Source organism: Podarcis bocagei (assembly GCF_964188305.1).
Source record: "Podarcis bocagei genome assembly, chromosome: 18".
Lineage (NCBI taxonomy): Eukaryota > Metazoa > Chordata > Lepidosauria > Squamata > Lacertidae > Podarcis > Podarcis bocagei.
The window spans coordinates 8,837,639-8,853,960 of NC_138144.1; the positions used below are offsets into that span (position 1 = coordinate 8,837,639).

Consider the following 16,322-nt stretch of genomic DNA (forward strand, 5'->3'; position numbering starts at 1 on the left):
TCATTAATTCATCCTTGCGAATAAGGCCACAAAAGTTTCTAGCTCGCTCACTCAACTTGCTCAGAATCCTAGGACACTCCCCTGCATTGAACCGAGTGTCACCTATGGTGACTATACAGGTGGGCATGCAAGCCAGCTCTTGTTACGCAGGAATGAAGGACCAGTGTTCTTGCAAAGCCCTCGGCTGGGGGAAATCACTCCTGGCTGGAATAGAGCTTGCTAAGTTTCTTGTTTCACATGCAACCCTCTCAGCTGCTCAGCTCCAAATCTGGACCAACCTGACGGCAGCTTTTATTTTTAACCTGCTGGATCCCAACAAAGGCCAAAGCAATGGGTTACTCAGTACGGATGGCACTCAAGGTTTGCCACACTTGAGGTTTCAGAAGCCTAGCTGCTTAATAATAGCAGCAGCAGAAACTTCAGTACCTAAATCTAGGTGCAGAAATTAAGCAAGCTAAGCAGGTGCGGTGCTTTTAGGTGACGGAAAGGCAAGCCAGCTTCATTGCTGGCTATAAATCCTTGAGGACTGAGCTGTGCCACTGTATGGAGTTCTGGGCACCCGCCCTCAAAAAGGAGATGGAAAAGCATTGGGAAAAGGCGACCAAACTGATTGAGGGGTGTGTGTGGAGTGACTCCCCTATGGGAATAAAGTGTTGTCACTTGGAGCTTTTTAGTTTAGAGAGAAGGCGAGAAAGAGCAGACAAGGAAGACACCTACGAAATGTATGCATGGAGTTGAGAGAGGGAAATCCTTTGTGGTGGCTGCACACTGGGTCAACGTCTTAATCGAGTGGTCCATTATTTATTAGTTGATTTAGCCACCTTTGTTTTCCAAGGATCACAAGGTGGTTTCACATGGTTTCCCCCCCTCCCCATTTCCCCAAGGTCTTGTTCCTGGCCGGCTGGTCCACACCCCATGAGCATGTAAGTGAAATTAAGGTTGCCCTCCAGGTAAAAACTTTCCACATGCATCTTTCTACAAGAGGCATGCATGCCAGGCCCAGGGTCCGAATATGCCTCCCCAAACCTCTCTACCTGGCACCCAGGACTCTGCATAGGCCCCACCCCCTCTCCCCCAGGCCCCACCCCTCGCTGGTCTTGCTTTGCACAGCCCCCACCCCCTTGAGTGTTTCTGACCGGCCAGAATGCGCCCCTGAACTCTGCTGAATGCCTCCATCTTTGCTGGATGGAAGGCAGAGAAGGCTTGGGTGGGTGCAGAAGCTAGACTACTGAGAAAGGTTAAAATCTGCAACCGTTGCTCCCCCCCCCTTTTGCTCCTGCCCCCGCCCACCAATGGCATGTGGCTCCCAGGGGTTTGGCCAGCCCTTTGGGGCTGAAATATTAAGCAATAGATGTCTTGGCTGCTGTCTGCAGAGTCCTCTGCCCCCATCCAAACAAGGTTTCGGCTGGAGCCCCAAGCACATATACCGTATTTTTTGCTCTATAAGACGCACCAGACCACAAGATGCATCCAGTTTTTGGAGGAGGAAAACAAGAAAAAAAATATCCCGAATCCCAGAAGCCAGAACAGCAAGAGGGATCACTGCACAGCGAAAGCAGCGATCCCTCTTGCTGTTCTGGCTTCTGGGATAGCTGCGCAGCCTGCATTCGCCTCATAAGACGTGCACACACACTTCCCCTTACTTTTTAGGAGGGAAAAAGTGAGTCTTATAGAGCAAAAAATACGGTACCTGAATCCTAACCTGGAATCAAGTGTACAAAATTCCCCAGGCACCAGGTGCGTTCTGAGACTGACGCAGGTCCAACTGCGACCACGTGGAGATCTTTCTGGATCTCAGGTTGGCGACCGGAATCTCCACGCGGCTGGCCCCTCCAGCCCTCTTAGGTCAGCAGAAGAGCTTATTAATTGCAATTATCTCCCTCCTTTTTCTCCAAGGAGTCCATGGTTCGCCCCTGCTCCTCAGTTAATCCCTACAACAACTGGGGGTTGAATCTCCCCCCCCCCGCCGTTTGCAAGCGAGATGCTCCATCACTGAACTACGGCCAGAATATCCCCAAATACCAGCTGCTGCTGGGGAGCTATTGCCAGAAGCCTCTCTAGCTGACAACAGGACTTTAAGGGCCATAAATGAACCTGTTTCCCTGTGAGAAAATGGGGAGCTCCCCTTCTGCAGAATAAATGGCATCCCTCAAGCAACCCCTACCAACCAACCAACCAGATCCCAACAGACATAAGAACAAGAAAGTCAGAGGAATTTGGGGTTTGTTTTTTTTAGCAGCAGGATTTTCGTTTCCTTCTTTTCCTTTTTATTTTTTTAAAGTGTCATTTCATTCATTCCAGCTTAGGAGTTGCCACCGGCTGACGAGTTTAACACACTCCGCTTCTTGAGTATTCTGCTCAATGCGTTGCTAAATGAACACTTTTCTTTGCAGCAAGAAAACAACAGCAGCAGCAGCAGCAGTACCCTGAAACCATCTTTCTTTACCCCTCGAAACTGTTGTTTGCTTTTTTAACAAAGTGGGGGGGGGGGGAAGGACAGTCGAAGTGATTCCTCCTCTGAGGAAAATCTTTCTGAGGTTGCTATGGTTCAGCTGAGCCATCCAGTCTCAAGCAAGGAAAGCACGTGGTCAGAGGTCCCGAGGGGTGTTGTGAAGAGAGAGAGAGCCTTGAGGGGTGGGCAGCTGGCGGGGGGGGGGACTCACCCCTTCCTCTACCCCCCCACCCAACCTCAGCGGCTGTTTTCTACCCTTGCTCTCCTGCCCACACCAAGAGAGCCTTTTGAAACCAAACTTGGAGCCCACCACTTTGGTGGTCAACACACGACACTCAATCAACTTTGGCATACAACCCCCTCCAAAAAAATCCCAAACAAAAATGTGAGGAGATGGATTCAGACAAAGCCCTCATGCTACGGTGGCATACATTGATTTGTTGGGAAATGGCACCTTGCAGATCGAGTGGAACTGGGGGCAGCAGTGGCCCGGTCAGGCCATGAAGGAGCCCGTGGAGCAGCCTCTGAAATGCCTCAATTTTCCAGCAGACATTGGCTTGGGAGAGGGACCCATGTGTATTGCGTCCTCTGGGACAAACCATGTGGAACTGTAGAGTTGGAAAGGACCATGAGGGTCACCCTAATCCAGGGGTCCCCAAACTAAGGCCCGCGGGCTGGATAAGGCCCGAGGGACTCGTTTATCCGGCCTGTGGCGACCCCGCCACCCGCTCTTACCGGCGCTGCACGGCTGCCCACTTCCGGGTTGGAGGAGCACCGGAAGTAGCTTGTGCACATGCGCAAGCGTTATTTGCGCATGCACGTTATTTGTGCATGCACAAGCATTTTTCCAGTGCACATCCGGGTTAGAGGAGGCCCATGAATATGCGCACAAGCTATTTCCGGTGCTCCTCCAACCCGGAAGTGCGCCAGAAATAGCTTGTGCGTATGGGCACGCGCTCCCATGCCCTCTGTGCGATCAGCGCTGGAGACACTGGCCCGAGGCGCGGTAGGTTTGCTGACCCCTGCCCTAATCCCACCCCCTGCCATGTGGGAATCTTCTGCCCGAGGTGGGACGTGAACCCACGACCCTGAGATTAAAGACCTCATGCTCTACTGACTGAGCTATAGACCAGGAGCCACCTTGCCAGTTCACAGAATTCCCAGCCTGTAAAGTCAGGGCAGGGGACGGGAGGAGGATGAAATTGTTGTCTGAATCCGCCCTCCGAAAGCCACGTCAGATGAACTCTTTAACCATTCCAGATGTTGACCCTCTGAAGGGCTATTGGGAGGAAAAACACCTCTGGACTAACAAGCGGCCAGCACCTTCCAATGCCCCCCTCCCAATCTGCATTCTGCGCAAGCTCTGGCCCTGTCAGGGCTGGGTGAGATGGTCAGTGGGTCAACGGCGCTTTCTTGTGGCTGGCTGGCTGACAAAAGATGGCAGCCGAGAACTGCGCTCCAGTAGCACTGCTCCAAACATCTCTGCAAACAGCGCTGACAACTGTGAACAGCTATGCTCCCTCCTGCAACAAGTACACCTTTCAGCCGCATGAGCTGTTGGGTTGATGCGATGCAACCAAATGGGAAGCAGCTCAACATGCCTTTCCCCCAGACTCTCAACTCAGCGTGCTTTGGGTACCCTTTGAATTCCAAATAAAGCCCTGAGCCCTGCATCCTTCTTCAAAGACCTGAGACTCCTGACTCCCACCAAGCCCTGGGCCAGCATGTCTGGGATAACAGGGCTTGGGAATCCATTTTCAGGGATCAGCCTTCACGGAGGACGGAGCAAGTTTCTTTTCTCCGGCTCCGGAGGGTATGACCTGAACCAACGAATTCAAATTGCAAGGAAAGAGATTTCGACTGGACGCCAGGAAGAAGCCGACAGGTGTGGACTCTCCCTTCCTTGGAGGTTGTTGAACAAAGGTTTGATGGCCACCTGTCAGTTGAGATCCCTGCACTGCAGGGAGTCGGGACTAGACTCTCGGAGTCCCTTCTGACTCTACAACTCTCTTGATTCCCGGACTGAAGAACAGTTCAATTAACACGACCTCAAAAGTCTGCTGATTACAGATCCCGTCTTTCAGAGAGGGAGCAACTGTGAATGAAGTGTACAGCCGTCTAGAATGGCAGAATTGTAGAGTTGGAAAGAGACCACCAAGATCATCTAGCCCAACCCCATGCGGTGCAGGGGTCCTTTGTCCCAACGTGGGGCTTGAACCCACAACCCTGAGATTAAGAGTCTCATGCTTTACTGTCTTTCCAGACACCTTATTAGACACCTCTCTCAATGCAACTGGGAGAGTTGGTGCAAGCGCAGAAATCCACTGAGGCTGCTTGACAAACCCCCCGCTTTTAAGACCTGCCCGAGACGCGGCAAAACCAGCCGGTGGAGAAAGGGGCCGTCGGCCGCAGTCCGGGACAAAACCTGCCAACTAGGTCTCTGGGGCTGTGCGCTGCATTTAATTTGGAAGCACAACAATGTCTCTCCCCCTGCCCTGATGCCACCAAAAGACCTTTAAAGGAGCACTTCTGACCCCTTTCCGCAGCTATGCAAAGGAAGAAGGGTATGTAGGCACAGGACCTATTAGAAGAAGCAGATCCTAGCCACCGGACATTCTGGAAGACGCTCCCCCTCTTAAAAAAAAAACACCACAACAACCCCTATCTGCGCTCTGAAAAGAATGGGGCTGTCTGAACTCAAAGGATCATCTTTAACAAGCCTGATAATGGTTTTTCTGCCTCTGGTTTTTCTGTGGGGAGGAAGGCGGGTGGCCGCTGGTTTGATCCTAAAGGCGACTTCAGAGTTTGGGGTTTTTCCACCCCCCCTCAACTGCCTGAACCAGTTCTAGCGCCAGCTTGATCTTAAAAAAAAAACAATAATGAGGAAAAAACAGCAAAACACAGCACAACACCACAACCAGCCTCTCAATGCAGCCAGCAAAATCTCAGCAATGCAATATGGGACACTGGAAAATGAAGTCAAATCAAACCCAGAACACAACCAAACCTCACCATACCGGGTTGGGTCAACTGCGCAAAGCGTAACAAAGCTAACTTTCAACATTACCCACAGTGTTTGGCTGAAACCTTCACACCCCCCCCCCCCCCGCACGGGCTGTCACTGAAAAAAGAGTAGAGCAGGTTTTGTTTTTTTTAAGACTTGACTGCAGGCTCGCCTAAAACCCCTTGCTTGCTTTCAAGGGAGGGAGAGGAGGAAGGGCATGCAAACCTAGCCGCTCTTAAAGCTTGTAAAGCCGGCTGGGCTTCAGAAAGCAAGAGGTCAAACATAGGATTTGCATTTGTGTGTGTGTGTGTGCTTTGAAGAGGGAAAAAAATTATTAGTTGGCAATGGAGGGCAGCAGCAATTCTGACCTGACCATGCTGCTTGAACCCTTTCCTTTCAGGGGGCAGGGCGACGAGCAGCTGGATTTGGCCACCCTTATTCTGCCCTCAACCCCCCTAGAGCCACACTAGGTCACAGAGCGGGGGCTAGATCCAGCCACCTGGGGTGCCCAGGGCAGCCACACCAACGTGGCCCCGCGAGAGCAGCTCTCCATTTCCACGGGTTCCTTTTCTCGCTCGAGTCCCGGAGAGAGAGAGAGAGGGCAGGTCGACCCGGCCCAGTGTGCAAATGGAAGCATTTTGAAATCCAAACCCGAGCGGAGGCGGGCCGAGTCCCAGCCCCAGCCCCTGCAGGAGGGGGCTCGCGATGCCGCCCACCCCCTCTTCAGTGGAGCTCGATGAAGGCCTCCAGCTCTTCGGGGATGAATCCTTTGTAGGGGATCTTGTGCTTGTCGAGGGCGCGGGCGGCAAGGCACTGCAACGTGATGTAGTTGAAGGGTTGCATCATGGCTTTGGTGAGCAGCTTCTCGTCCAGCAGCTCGTAGGCCGTCTGCTTGAAGGCGTTGGTGGCGTCCATGTGCGCCCCGGCCTCTATGAGGGCGCTCATGATGAGCGGGCAGTTGTTGCGCGCGGCCACGTGCAGAGGGGTGTTGTTGTCGTAGTCGCGGCCGTCAGGGTCGGCCCCGCACTCCAGGAGGAGGTTGACCACGTGGAGGGAGGGGAACTTCCCCACTGGGTAGCGGCCGACGGAGGTGGTGTCCTTGTCCACCGCCATGTGCAGCGGCGTGAAGCCGTTCTTGCCCCGCGGGTTGCACTTCAGGAGGCGGTAGATGGTCTGCCGCTTCTGGTGCTCCTGTTCCGGGGAGCACTCCACCTTCTCCAGAAGGAAGACCAGGTGCAGGATGATGGCCAGGGCTTTGGTGAACTGGGCGCAGTCCGCCACGGGGTCCTTGCGGTGCAGGAGCGCCCGCTCCACCTCGCGCACCCCTTTGCTCAGCACGCCCATGAGGTCGGGGAAGCCCAACTGCGTGGCCAGGGTGCCCTTTGAGCGGTCCTGCAGCACGTAGGAGAAAAGCTCAGCGAAGGAGAGGAAGCTGCTAGCCGTCATGGGGCTCAGCGGCTCCAGGTTGCCCTGTTGCATCTCCAGCGCATACTTCCACAAGTTGATGCAGCGCTCGAAGTTCCCCGAGTCGGCGTAGACGGCCCCCCGGTAGCGGATGTAGTAGGAGGTGTCTGGGTGCGAGGGGCCGAGGACGCGCTCACGGATCAAAAGGGCCTGCATCCGCATTTCGTCCGGGTCGATCACCAAGGTCTCCAGCTCCTCCGCCGTGCTCACCTCCCGCGAGTAGTCATAGGCCAGCACCAACTGGCGAGGCTCCGGTTTGGCCAGGTACTGCCCGCCCTGGTGGCGAAGGCCCATCGCCCTCCGCCAGTGCTTGTAGGCCCCCAGCAAGTCGCGCTTCTTGTCCACAAAGGTGGCTCCTAGGAGCTCCAGTGCTTCCACGGCTGCCTCCCGCGTGCAGTAAACTTGGGGACGGCCGTCGCCGGCAGCAGAACACCCATCATGGTCTTTGGCCTCGCTGCCGTCATGCTCCCCTACGGCCTCCTCCTCCTCCTCCAACGCTCCCTCTATAAAGTATTCGACGATGTTGGTGTGGCCAGTCACGCTGGCGGCCAGCAGCGGGGTCATGCCGTACCCATCCTTCTCCATCCTCGCCCCGGAGGCCAGCAGCAGCCGCAGGATCTCCAGGCTCCCGGACTCGGCGCAGTCGTGCAGGGCCGTGTTCCCCTTGACGCTGCGGCGGTTGACGTCTGCCCCCCTCTGCAGGAGGTAGCGGGCGATCTCCGTGTGGCCCTTGTAGCACGAGATCATCAGGCAGGTGTGGCCATGGCGGTTCGCCACCTCCAGGTCGGCCCCCCTCTCGCCCACCAGGTAGCGCACGATCTCCAGGTGCCCATCGAAGCAGGCCGCCCGCAGTGGCGTCGAGTTGGTGAGCGTGGTCTGGTTGACGTTGGCCCCCCGCTCCAGCAGGCTGCGAGCCACGTCCAGGTGGCCGGCGGCCGACGCGGCCCAAAGCGGAGGGGCTCCCTCGATGGTCTCGCCGTCAAAGCTGACCGAGCCGCCCGCCTCCACCCGGGCGCCGCAGTGGTCCAGGAGGTACTCGACCACCTCGCGGTGGCCGTGGCGCGAGGCGATCAGCAGCGGCGTGCCCCCGGACCCTTCTCCGCCGCCGGGGCCGGCCGTCAGCTCCTCCAGCTCCTCTCGGCTCTGGGTTCCCAGCAGCTTCTGCAGCAGCTTCAGCTTGCCTTCGCGGGCGGCGTTGTAGACGGCCAAGCGGAGGTCCATGGCTCTGGCCAGGGGGGCTGCCCACTCCCCATGAGCAAGCGGAGCCCCACAGCACCTGTTCCAATAGGTGAGGGGGCTCAGGCCATGGGGGGGGGGCTTTCCTTCCTCTGGGTGCCCCTGGGCAGCAAGGCTTGGGGTGGGGTGGGGTGGTAACCTAGCAACCAAGCCTTCCTCCCCAGCGCCTCTCTCCTCCCTCCACAGCTGCAACCTTCAGTCTATTCCTGCCCCCGGCGCCATCTTAAGTATATTCAGGGGGATCTAGGGGTGGGAGGGAGGGAGGGGGGAGGAAAACACCACCCCAAAATGGCTGGCCGCAGAAATGCATGCCGGTAGTCGTAGTCCTGCGCTCCAGGCCCGCCCTATGGGTTTCCAGGAGGCGCGCCTGTGCAGGAAGACTACGACCCCCAGGCGGCTTTAGAGGCAGGATGTGGGCGGCCGCCGCGCGGTGGCTCCTGGGAAGCGGAGTCCGCGGCGGACTACAGCCCTGGAGCGTCACGGAGGGTGAGGGACTCCATTTCCCAGAAGGCAGAGCGGGAATGGAGCGAGGGTTTCTGGGAAGGGAAGGAGGGGGTTCCAGGGAGGGGGCTTGCTCATGAGTAGACCTGCTTAGGAAGGCGAGGTGGGGGCGGGTTTCTCAGCACCCTGAGCAAACTACAGTTCCCAGGGAGGGTGGGGAGCCAGGACTCTTTAATGCGGTGTGATAACTGCCTTAAATATGCGGTGCAGAGTTGGGGAGGGGTCTTTTAAGGCGTATCTTTGCACTGGGGGAGCAAAAATACACATTTTACTGAGTTTATCCATTTGGAGTGATTGTGTTTATATATATATATATATATATTGCAACAGGTAGCTAAACAAGAAGGACAGCTCAGTGCGTAGAGCATGAGACTCTTAATCTCAGGGTCTTGGGTTCGAGTCTCACACTGGCCAAAGGATTCCTGCATTGCCCCTTCCAACTCTACGATTCGGTGACATGATTCTCAGCCGTTTCAAACTGTTCTTAATGTTGCAGTGTGCCCTGGGACCTTAAGGCGAAGGGTGGGTAATAAAATACAGGGGTACCTCAGGTTACAGATGCTTCAGGTTACAGACTCCGCTAACCCAGAAATAGTACCTCGGGTTAAGAACTTTGCTTCAGGATAGAATCATAGAATCATAGAGTTGGAAGAGACCACAAGGGCCATCGAGTCCAACCCCCTGCCAAGCAGGAAACACCATCAGAGCACTCCTGACATATGGTTGTCAAGCCTCTGCTTAAAGACCTCCAAGGTAGGAGACTCCACCACACTCCTGGGCAGCAAATTCCACTGTCAAACAGCTCTTACTGTCAGGAAGTTCTTCCTAATGTTTAGGTGGAATCTTCTTTCTTGTAGTTTGGATCCATTGGATGAGAACAGTAATTGCGCAGCGGCAGAGGGAGACCCCATTAGCTAAAGTGGTACCTCAGGTTAAGAACAGTTTCAGGTTAAGAATGGACCTCCAGAATGAATTAAGTTCTTAACCCAAGGTTCCACTGTATATTATAAATAAATGGGATTACTGTCTCTGTTTTGTTTTTTCATCCACTGGTGTTTGCATATTTTCATGGTGGGTGCTAGTAAAGAACCAGAAACCCAGGTCAGTGGTGGGGTGTGTGTGTGATGGAGGAGTGCTGCAACGACCAGAAAAGCTTCACCTGCCACTCCACCTGTCCGTCATTCTGCTCTTGGACACAGAGTGGTGAGAACTTCAGCCATAGCGGGTTGTGTGTGGTGGGGGTAAAGGTAAAGGGACCCCTGACCATTAGGTCCAGTTGCGGACGTCTCTGTGGTTGCAGCACTCATCTCGCTTTACTGGCCGAGGGAGCCGGTGTACAGCTTCCGGGTCATGTGGCCAGCAGGAATAAGCCGCTTCTGGCGAAACCAGAGCAGCGCACGGAAACGCCGTTTACCTTCCTGCTGGAGTGGTACCTATCTATCTACTTGCAATTTGACGTGGTTCCGAACTGCTAGGATGGCAGGAGCAGGGACCGAGCAACGGAAGCTCACCCCGTTGCGGGGATTCGAACCGCCAACCTTCTAATCAGCAAGTCCTAGGCTCTGTGGTTTAACCCCCAGCACCACCCGCGTTTTACCTGGTTGCTTTTGAACTGCTAGGTTGGCAGGAGAAAGACCGAGCAATGGGAGCTCACCCCATCGCTGGGATTTGAGCCACCGACCTTCTGATCGGCAAGCCCCGCTCAGTGGACCCAGTCCTGAAGAACGAATGATTTGCAGCTTTGAAGCGGGAGATTGGAATGTACCATGTTGCTATGGTACCCAGATACACTCTGACATTTTCCTCTGAAGTACCCATTAGCCAGGGACAAGTGGCAACATCCCTCCATCTTGTTGCATTTGCAGATCTTTCTCCCTCTCTTTGGCCTGCAAGCAGATCTGGCTGATGATGTTCTTCCAATGTTCTTTAGGAGCATTTTGATTTACTGGGGGCTGGGGACTGGTGAGCCAGGAGGGAGTAGGGACCAAGTTCGACCAGACACAGGTTGCTATACCAGGGGGAGAAACCAGCCTCTTAAGACTCTTCTGGAGAGGTAGCAAATCCCCATCGTCTTCTAATGCTGGGCTGAGGAAGATTATTTCAGTTTTTTTAATCGGAAGATTTTCGCCCTGCTCTTCAGGGCCCTCACCCCACCCCCAAATGTGTCCCAGAGTAGCTTGCAGTGATGAGTAATAAGGTGCCTGCAGTCTCAGGCTTAAAATCTAAAAGACACGGCACAAAAGGAAAAGCGGCTGGGAAGGAGAAGGGGGGAAAGCAAGCTTCTACTAAAGCTCTCAGCTGCATGGTCCTTCTAAGCGTTCTTTCCTCTGGGAGGGGGAAAGGAAGCCCCAGTCGGTTCCCTCCTTGCAGTGATGTTCTTTTTGGGAGGCAGGGGGTCCAGCCTCCCCGGAGCTCACGGTGGGGGCTGCCTTTCAAGTCTGCAGCCCCCTAGGCCAGGGGTCTGCAACCTTTAAGACAAAAAGAGCCACTTGGACCCGTTTCCGAAGGAAAAAAAAACTGGGAGCCGCAAAACTCGTCATTATAAAAATAACTTTTTTGTTACTTTTTTATTATTTCTTTGTTTGACCCCTCAGAATTACTCCTCCTCATAGAAATAAACGTTAAATTAACAAGTTACCTTTTTGTGTGTGTTCTTCACTCCCCTTCAAAACAGTGACCAGCGTACATGCCCCCTTTCAATGCAGTGACCAGCGTACATGCCCCTTACAATGTAGCGGGCGGGTGGGCGGGAAGGTGACGTTGGGACGGTGCATGACTAACGCACGCACCGCCCCCATGCGACGTCACAGCCAGTACAGCGCCCGCCACAGTGGGGAGTGTCGGGGCGAACAATGCGCCTCCTCCCCTCGCTAGTATCCGCCCCGGAGCCGCGGCAAAGGTGTTAAAGAGCCCTGACCATTAGGTCCAGTCGCGGACGACTCTGGGGTTGCGGCACTCATCTCGCTTTATTGGCCGAGGGAGCCGGCGTACAGCTTCCGGGTCATGCGGCCAGCATGACTAAGCCGCTTCTGGCGAACCAGAGCAGCGCCCGGAATCTCCGTTTACCTTCCCGCCAGAGCAGTACCTATTTATCTACTTGCACTTGACGTGCTTTCGAACTGCTAGGTTGGCAGGAGCAGGGACCGAGCAACGGGAGCTCACCCCGTCGCGGGGATTCGAACCGCCGACCTTCTGATCGGCAAGTCCTAGGCTCTGTGATTTAACCCACAGCGCCACCCGCGTCGCAAGCAAAACAACAACAAAAGAGGATTAGACAATGATGGGGAGGGCTTGCTCTGTTGTTGGTTGGGAGTCAGCAATGCTTCTGAATACCAGTTGCTGGAAGCCTCAGGAGGGGAGAGGGGTCTTGTGTTCAAATCCTGCTTGCTGGTTTCCCACGGGAGTCCGGTTGGCCACTGTGAAACGAGATGGGCTCTTCTTATGTTCTGAAAACTCTTCATGTAAATAATGATGGGGAGAAGCATTCCACCAAGTGAAGTAGTATAGTCCAGAAACAGCTTTAGCACCTCACTGAGGACTAGCCACTTGCCAGGCAATGGTGGTAGTATTTTACCCACACAGATTCACAAGCGCGCATGGTGTGTTCTTACGGTCTTGGGCACACTCTGTTATTACCTAAGCCAGTGGTGTCCAAACTTTTTTTCAAAGAGTGCCAGATTTGATGAGGTGAAGGACCGTGAAGATTGAAGCTCTTGAGCTTTTTTATGATTTTACCCCAAAGTTGTTGAGCTTTTTCTAAGATTAAAGTTTTTGAGCTTTTCTCATCATCAGTCTTTATTATGGTCCAGAGACCCAACAAATCGTTACAAAGCAACACACAATTCATACAGCCTACCTCCAGGTTAAACAAGACTTGTTCAGAATATAAGGTCATTGGTTCTTGCAACCACACTTTTTTAAGGATTGAAGTTGTGTTTTAGGATTTTACCCCGGGAAATAAACTGGATTAAACCGACCAGTGGGCCAGATTAGGCCCCCAAACAAATTTTGGGGTAAGTCTGGATTAAATAAGAAGTGGTGAACATGACTTTTAGCAACTCAACAATGTTCCTGTCACAAAGGCAACTGATATCGGCGGGGACACACACACACACACACACACACACACACACACACACACAGCCTTTGCTCGCCAGAAAGGCAATTGCCAATAGCATCCTTGTTTTCCCGGAATCGCAAGGTATTGCAAAGAATCTGTTGAAAGAAAACGCAGGCCAACGAAGACCCGGAGAGATACGCACAGCGCATCTCGGCGGGAACACTTGTCCTCCATTTCGTCTTCGACGTGGTAAATAAATACCGTAATTGAGGTCACGGCTATGTGGGCTAAAGGACAGTCAATCAAGTTGGAAGTGGGGCAGCAGCAGGCAGGAGAGAGAAGGCACTCGGGTCCCTCCTGCCGAGAGGCTGTGGGGTTTCGCGGGAGCAGCAGCGGAGTGTGGGATGTGCTGTTGAAAAACCCCCAAAGCACAACGTCCAAGAAAGATGGGCAAAATGGCCCCCCCAAAAGGGGCAGCACTCTGGGGAGGGGATGTGGAAAGGTTTCGGGGGCCTGAATTCTAATAATAAGTGGGACTAGAACCAAATGTGAGCAGGGCAGACTCACAAACCATGGAGTCACAAAATCAGAGTGGGAAGGGACCCCAGGGGTCATCTAGTCCAACCCCCTGCAAGGCAGGAATCGCAGCTAGATCATACATGACAGACGGCCATTCCACCTCTGCTTAAAATCCACCAATGACCACCTACTTAAAAACCACCGCCTCTCGTAGGGCTCTGTTCTATCATGAACAACACTTACCATCCGAAAAGTTCTTCCCGGTGTTTGGTCACCAAAGGGGTACATTTAATTTTCTTTACAACTCAGGACCCCAATACCTTCTGGGGTGGCTTCTCCCAATACGATCCTACCTGGACCTTTCAATCTCCCTTTGTGGAAAGAGGCTTGGAGGACGATGTCAAGGCACAGGGCCTTTTCGGTGGTGACTTCCTGTTTGAGGAACGCTCTGCCCGAGAAGGTCTGCCTGGCGCCAGGTCAAAACTTACTTTCCTGCCAGGCTTTTGATGGGCAGTGATCACGAAGGGGTCCCTGCCCCATTAACCTCCGCTTGCGCTCAGTCAGGCCTCACCCACCAACCTCAAAACCAGTCCGGGGGGGGGGGGCAGCAGTGCCTGGCAGTTTCCTCCTATAGCATCTCAGGGTTGCCCCTGTAGAAATCAGCAGTGAGGAGAGGGATGGGGACAAAACTCGAAGGAGTTGGCTCCACTTGCTCTGCCTGTCATTGGTTCTGGCGCCACCTACTGTTGGGCTCCCAGGATTCCACCCTACCCAGTCCCATTAAGCACCAGCCCCCACTGACTGTGATGTCGTCATTGGCTGTTGGCTGTGATGTGCTGCCTTGCGGGAGAAGGGCTAAGGTGTAAACCAAGGGACGCAGGTGGCGCTGTGGGTTAAACCACAGAGCCTAGGGCTTGCCAATCAGAAGGTCAGCGGTTCGAATCCCCGCGGCGGCGTGAGCTGCCGTTGCTTGGTCCCTGCTCCTGCCAACCTAGCAGTTCGAAAGCACGTCAAAGTGCAAGTAGATAAATAGGTACTGCTCCGGCGGGAAGCTAAACGGTGTTTCCGTGCGCTGCTCTGGTTCACCAGAAGCGGCTTAGTCCTGCTGGCCACATGACCCGGAAGCTGTACGCCGGCTCCCTCGGCCAATAAAGCGAGATGAGTGCCGCAACCCCAGAGTCGTCTGCGACTGGACCTAATGGTCAGGGGTCCCTTTACCTTAAAGGCATAAACCAGGCATGGCCAAATTTGGCCCTCCAGTTGTTTTGGGACTACAACTCACATCATCCCTAGCTAACAGGACCAGTGGCCCGGGATGATGGGAATTGTAGTCCCAAAACAGCTGGAGGGCCAAAACCTATGCAAATCTGGTGTGGAATGCCCAAGACAGTGGGATGGCTTGTTGTCCACCTCCTTCCGGCAACTCCCGCAGCCAAGCTGGTGCCAAACGTCTTGCTCTGCTTTCCTTTGGACCACCTCAACAAAGCTGAGAGGGGGGTCTTCTTGTCTGGACAGACCAGGACCTCCAGACACGCTGCCCAGGCTTTTTGCCCCAGAGAGATCACTTTGGCGCTGCACAGAAGTTTGACTTCACCCCCCACCCCGTGCAATCCATTGTCTCTCAAGTCAGAAAGATGCCTGTGTATATTTTTTTTTAACAAACCATTTGTTGTTTCATGTTAACATGTTTCTATTGCAATATACTCACGAGTAAACCAATGGCACGAAGGTAGCCACTCTGTGACTTTAATGGGCCTACTCTGAGCAGGACCACATTTGGTTGCAACCCAGTGATTTTTGTACTCGTGCTTTTAAAATACGTTGCAAGTTAAAATACGTTGGCTTTATAACTGGTGTACATTTGAATTGTAATTTGACATTGATAAAATGTGGTTTATATTGGATTTTAATAATTGGAAAATTAATACAAAGTATTATTTAGAAATAACATAAAATATGTTGCAAGTCGCTTGGAAGCCTTGTTGCATGACATGCAGCTAACAAATTCTATGGATAATCATGATGATCATTCTTAGTAAGGTTCCCCATTCTCCGTAGTTTTTTTTATTTAAAAAGTTTGTTAAATAATACTTTTTTAAAAAAATAGCAGCAGCAGCAGCAGCAGCAGCAGCTCAGCAACACCCTTGATCTGCCCTGACTGTGCAAAAGGCAAAAAGAACCCCAGCAGTAGAATAAAAATAAGGTCAAAGCACAGCTGGATTGCCAAGCCTTGCCTTGCCCCTATTCAAAGCTTCAGACACAAAATGCCATTGCACACGCAAACACATGCACACCCCAAACTGACATGCATGCAAATGGAAAAAGCATGGATGATGTTATGTGATTGAGGCTTTGAACAGGGACAGGACACACATACGTATATGGAACGCAGGTTGGCTGAGATTTGTTTTGATCTTCTTGCAGATTGTACCCCTGACACAACAACTCATTCCCCTTCCATACTGAACAGTTGATGCTGGGGAGGGGGAACCAGAGTTCTAGATCAAATTTGGCTGTGAGCCACACCTGGCCCAACAGTCTTGGATTCCCTGCTCCTAGCTTAGTGTGCTGTGCAAAACAAGTCAATTTTATTTTTATTTTATTTTGAAAAAAGGACACCAGCAGAATTAAGTGATACGGAAGTGGGGGGGGGGGGAGAAAACTGTTCATCAAAAACTTGGGGAGAGAAGATACTGACAATTCACTCTGCTCTGCCTTTAACGGTCTTGACTCTGCTACCACTCAGTGGATTTGTAACTGGCTGACTGACCGAACCCAAAGGGTGCTCATCAATGGTTCCTCTTCATCCTGGAGAAGAGTGACTAGTGGGGTGCCACAGGGTTCTGTCTTGGGCCCGGTCTTAATCAACATCTTTATCAACGACTTGGATGATGGACTCAAGGGCATCCTGATCAAATTTGCAGATGACAGCAAACTCGGAGGGATGGCTAACACCCCAGAGGACAGGATCACACTTCAAAACGAACTTGACCGATTAGAGAACTGGGCCAAAACAAACAGGATGAACTTTAACAGGGAGAAATGTACTGCACTTGGGCAAAAAAAATGAGAGGCACAAATACAAG

At 53.1% G+C, this 16,322-nt stretch overlaps 1 protein-coding gene across 1 annotated transcript; it reads right to left on the reverse strand.

Moving 5' to 3' along the window:
* Positions 1–2,215: 2,215 nt before the first annotated feature.
* On the reverse strand, positions 2,216–8,400 carry FEM1A (fem-1 homolog A). The gene has a single exon (XM_081177546.1). It carries the CDS (start codon positions 8,139–8,141, stop codon positions 6,180–6,182), a length of 1,962 nt encoding a protein of 653 aa, XP_081033672.1. The 5' UTR covers positions 8,142–8,400; the 3' UTR covers positions 2,216–6,179.
* Positions 8,401–16,322: the final 7,922 nt, after the last annotated feature.